General features: G+C 30.7%; 1 protein-coding gene across 1 annotated transcript; it reads right to left on the reverse strand.

Annotated features, from left to right (window-relative positions):
- Positions 1-699: 699 nt before the first annotated feature.
- On the reverse strand, positions 700-2,730 carry LOC104891156 (hypothetical protein). Its single transcript, XM_010676818.4, has 3 exons — positions 2,081-2,730; positions 1,263-1,384; positions 700-1,129 (listed from the first exon to the last, which is right to left on the reverse strand). The coding sequence occupies exons 1-3, from the start codon at positions 2,477-2,479 to the stop codon at positions 979-981; spliced, it is 672 nt and encodes a 223-aa protein (XP_010675120.1). The 5' UTR covers positions 2,480-2,730; the 3' UTR covers positions 700-978.
- Between the last annotated feature and the right edge of the window lie 543 nt (positions 2,731-3,273).

Raw genomic sequence — 3,273 nt, forward strand, 5'->3', positions numbered from 1 at the left:
CTAAAAAACTTTGAACCCAAAAAAAAATAATTTTGAATTGTTTTTCTAATTTTTTTTTTTGAGTTACATCAGTCTTTCATTAGAGTTACATCACTTATTCATAAGAGTTATAGCGCGTAAAATTCATTCTCATTTCTTATGTAAATATACATTTTCATATGAACTCACTTTTATATATATATATATATATATATATATATATATATATATATATATATATATATATATATATATATATAATCTCAAGTTTACATGCATCGATTTTCTACTAAATTTATGAAAAGTAAAACCTTGGTTGCCTAAATGTTTTGTTTTACTAAGAGCGGCTACATGCATCTTTAAACTCCATAAATTTGGAGATCATATATCTAATCTAAGAGTACTCTAGCAATGAAATATAAAATTGACCTTTTCTTACCCTCACCTAGTTATTTTAACACAAAGTTTATACCCCTCACAAATTTCAAGACACCTTATTGATTAACAATTAACATAGAATTCTTCAAGGTAGTTAGTAATATAAAACCACAATCAAACAATGTAGCATTCAAAATCCAACCAGGCACCATAATGTCTTACAAATCTAAAGGTACCCCTTTAAATATTTTACTTATTATACCAAAGTTTACCAGTCCATTTTCAAAATCTGACCATTTCTGACATAATTGTCACAGAGCATAATTAAAAATCACAGAGATATTCTAGGCAAAATAAGTGATCATGATGATGACACTTTTTTTCCATTTCATAAACAGAGATCTACTGATTTAATTAGTAATTAGTAATTACATAATGCTCACTAATTGTCCCAAATAACACTACTTAATTAATACTAACAATAATAATTAACATTCTCATTCCCTTCTACAATCCTACATGTTTCTTTATATCCCAATTTCTCTTTCTACAAACCCACATCAATTTTTTTTACTTATTCCATTCATATGGACGGACGACGAATAGAAGTTCAGTATTTTTTTAAGCTAGTAGCCAGAAATTCTTCTGCCATCTGGTGCTAACAAGGTAACCACCCATGCCTTTGCTCTGCTTTCTTACTCCAATTGTTAAGCACTCTGCATTGTTGATGCATTGCTCCACAAAATCCTCTGAGTCACTTAAACCAAATAAACTGCCCAATAAAATCAAACATCAAAATCATGATTAATAACACTTTTAACTACCTCATTAGACTTTGATTAGACAGATCTAAGTAAAAAGATTAAAACTTTAGTAGTAATTTCTTTATAAAGTGTGGGACCCACCAAGTCATTATTGGGGATGGTTTTTTCTGGCCTAGAACTAGCACTGATGCCTCTAGCTTCTTCACTTGGCTCAATACTGTTGATAGTTTTGGACCCTGTATCACTAATGCTTCAACTTCCACCTGAAAATTTACCACCCTCCATTAATTCCAATTACATTTACATTTACTTGCATTTAACATGTAATAATGAACTAAATTACACTTTATTATACAGTGAATCTTAACTATACTACTAAACAAGTTAACAAACCCATCATTAATAATTTCAAATGTTATGTGAGAAATTAGACTGTTATATACAGATAGTGCACATCTCATGACATCTCTGTGATTCTTGGTAAAAAAACAAAAGATACAAACTTTACAAAATATCTCTAATTTTTTTTGGAAAATCCCTAAAATATAGTAAAATCCATCATAATATGCTACTATTCCAAATCACTATTATAATTTAGATACCATATAAAGAACAGTTGGATATTCCTAGACTTTTAACATGCATACACTTTTTAATTTTAATTTTTGAAAACTTTAGCTTAACTTTTTGTCAATGGAACTTTTTGGAGCGCCCATCTTTTTTGTTTTAATGTGACATCAAAACTTTCAAAAACTAACAAAACAACAACATCAACAACAAAAAAACAACAAAACAACAACAACAACAACAACAATAAGATCCCAACTTTACTTTGTTATCTAAAAATCATATTAAACATACCCATCAAGAAAAGATTAAAACTTTGGAACAATCAACAACATTAAGAAACAATAAACCACAAAAAAAAAAAAAAGAGGAGAGAGAAAATAGAATTTGACCTCAGGTTTGCAAGCTTTGCAAAGGGAGCCAAGAGAACTAGCAAGAGTAGGAGTAGAAGAGTGAGAATCAGAAATAATATGAAGAAGAGTAAGCCAATCACCCTTATTAGTAACATGAGTAAGTGCCCACATCATAGCATGTTTAGATCTAGAAGTTTCATCAACAACAACCATAACTCTTTTTTGAGACATCATATTTCCACCTCCATTAATGTTATTAGCATCATACATGTTAAACCCATTCATTTGTTTCCAACATGAACCCATTTCACCACCTCCACCATAAGAGTATCTTCTTTTATGATTGTTGTTATTGTTGTTGTTTGTCCATCTTTTTGAGGTTGATTTCCACCCTTCTTTTGCGCTTAACTGCCTTAAGATTGAACCTGGTGTTGGCATTTTTTGTTGCTAAATGAGAATGAAAGGTGTTTGATGAAATGCGTGAGTGAATGAGGAAGGTAGGATGAAGGGAGAGAGTGAAGGGTTTAGCAGGGATTTTAATGTGGAGTAAAATAGAGTTTGAAGGAGAGAGAGAGTAGGAAGGTGGGAGAAAGGGAGAGGGTAAATGCAAGGAGTAGGGAGTATTATAATGAGACGCACTGAAAGAAGTGAGGAGAGAGAGGACAAAATACTGGACGGATGGATGGGATGTGAGAGACGTATGGATGGGATAAACAAGAGGAAGTGAGAGAGTGTGTATGTTCGACGAAATTGTTTGTGTTTATGATGATTCTACCTAGAATTTTCAGAAAATTTAGGATGCGTTCTATTCAATTTATTGGACCTAAACTTATTGGAACTTATATAAACTGAACTTATTGAACCTGAACTGAATTTATTGGAACTTATTAAACCTGATTGGACCTGATTCAACTTATTGGACCTGATTGAACCTGATTGGAACTTATTGGACTGATTGAACCTGATTGACCTTATTGGAACTTATTGACCCTGATTGAAACTTCTTAGACCTTATTGGACCTGATTGAAACTTATTAGACCTTATTGAACCTGATTGAAACTTATTTGACCTTATTAGACAAAAACTTGACTGATAATAAATATACCTAACGTAAATCTACCTCAAATTTTTTATGGAATAATAATTATTATAATTCGTCCTTTAAAAAATAATGATTATTAATTATCTATGATAATTAATTTAACAAAAAAATTACTATTTATATATTTGC

The sequence above is a fragment of the Beta vulgaris genome, chromosome 1 (assembly GCF_026745355.1).
Source record: "Beta vulgaris subsp. vulgaris cultivar EL10 chromosome 1, EL10.2, whole genome shotgun sequence".
Classification (NCBI taxonomy): Eukaryota; Viridiplantae; Streptophyta; class Magnoliopsida; order Caryophyllales; family Amaranthaceae; genus Beta; species Beta vulgaris.

Coding starts and splice junctions, on each gene's coding strand:
- LOC104891156 (XM_010676818.4), bottom strand. CDS start 2,479: ATGCCAACACCAGGTTCAATCTTAAGGCAGTTAAGCGCAAAAGAAGGG. Junction 1,385..2,080: donor GCAAAGCTTGCAAACCTGAG/GTCAAATTCTAT, acceptor GTAAATTTTCAG/GTGGAAGTTGAAGCATTAGT. Junction 1,130..1,262: donor CCATCCCCAATAATGACTTG/GTGGGTCCCACA, acceptor TTTATTGGGCAG/TTTATTTGGTTTAAGTGACT.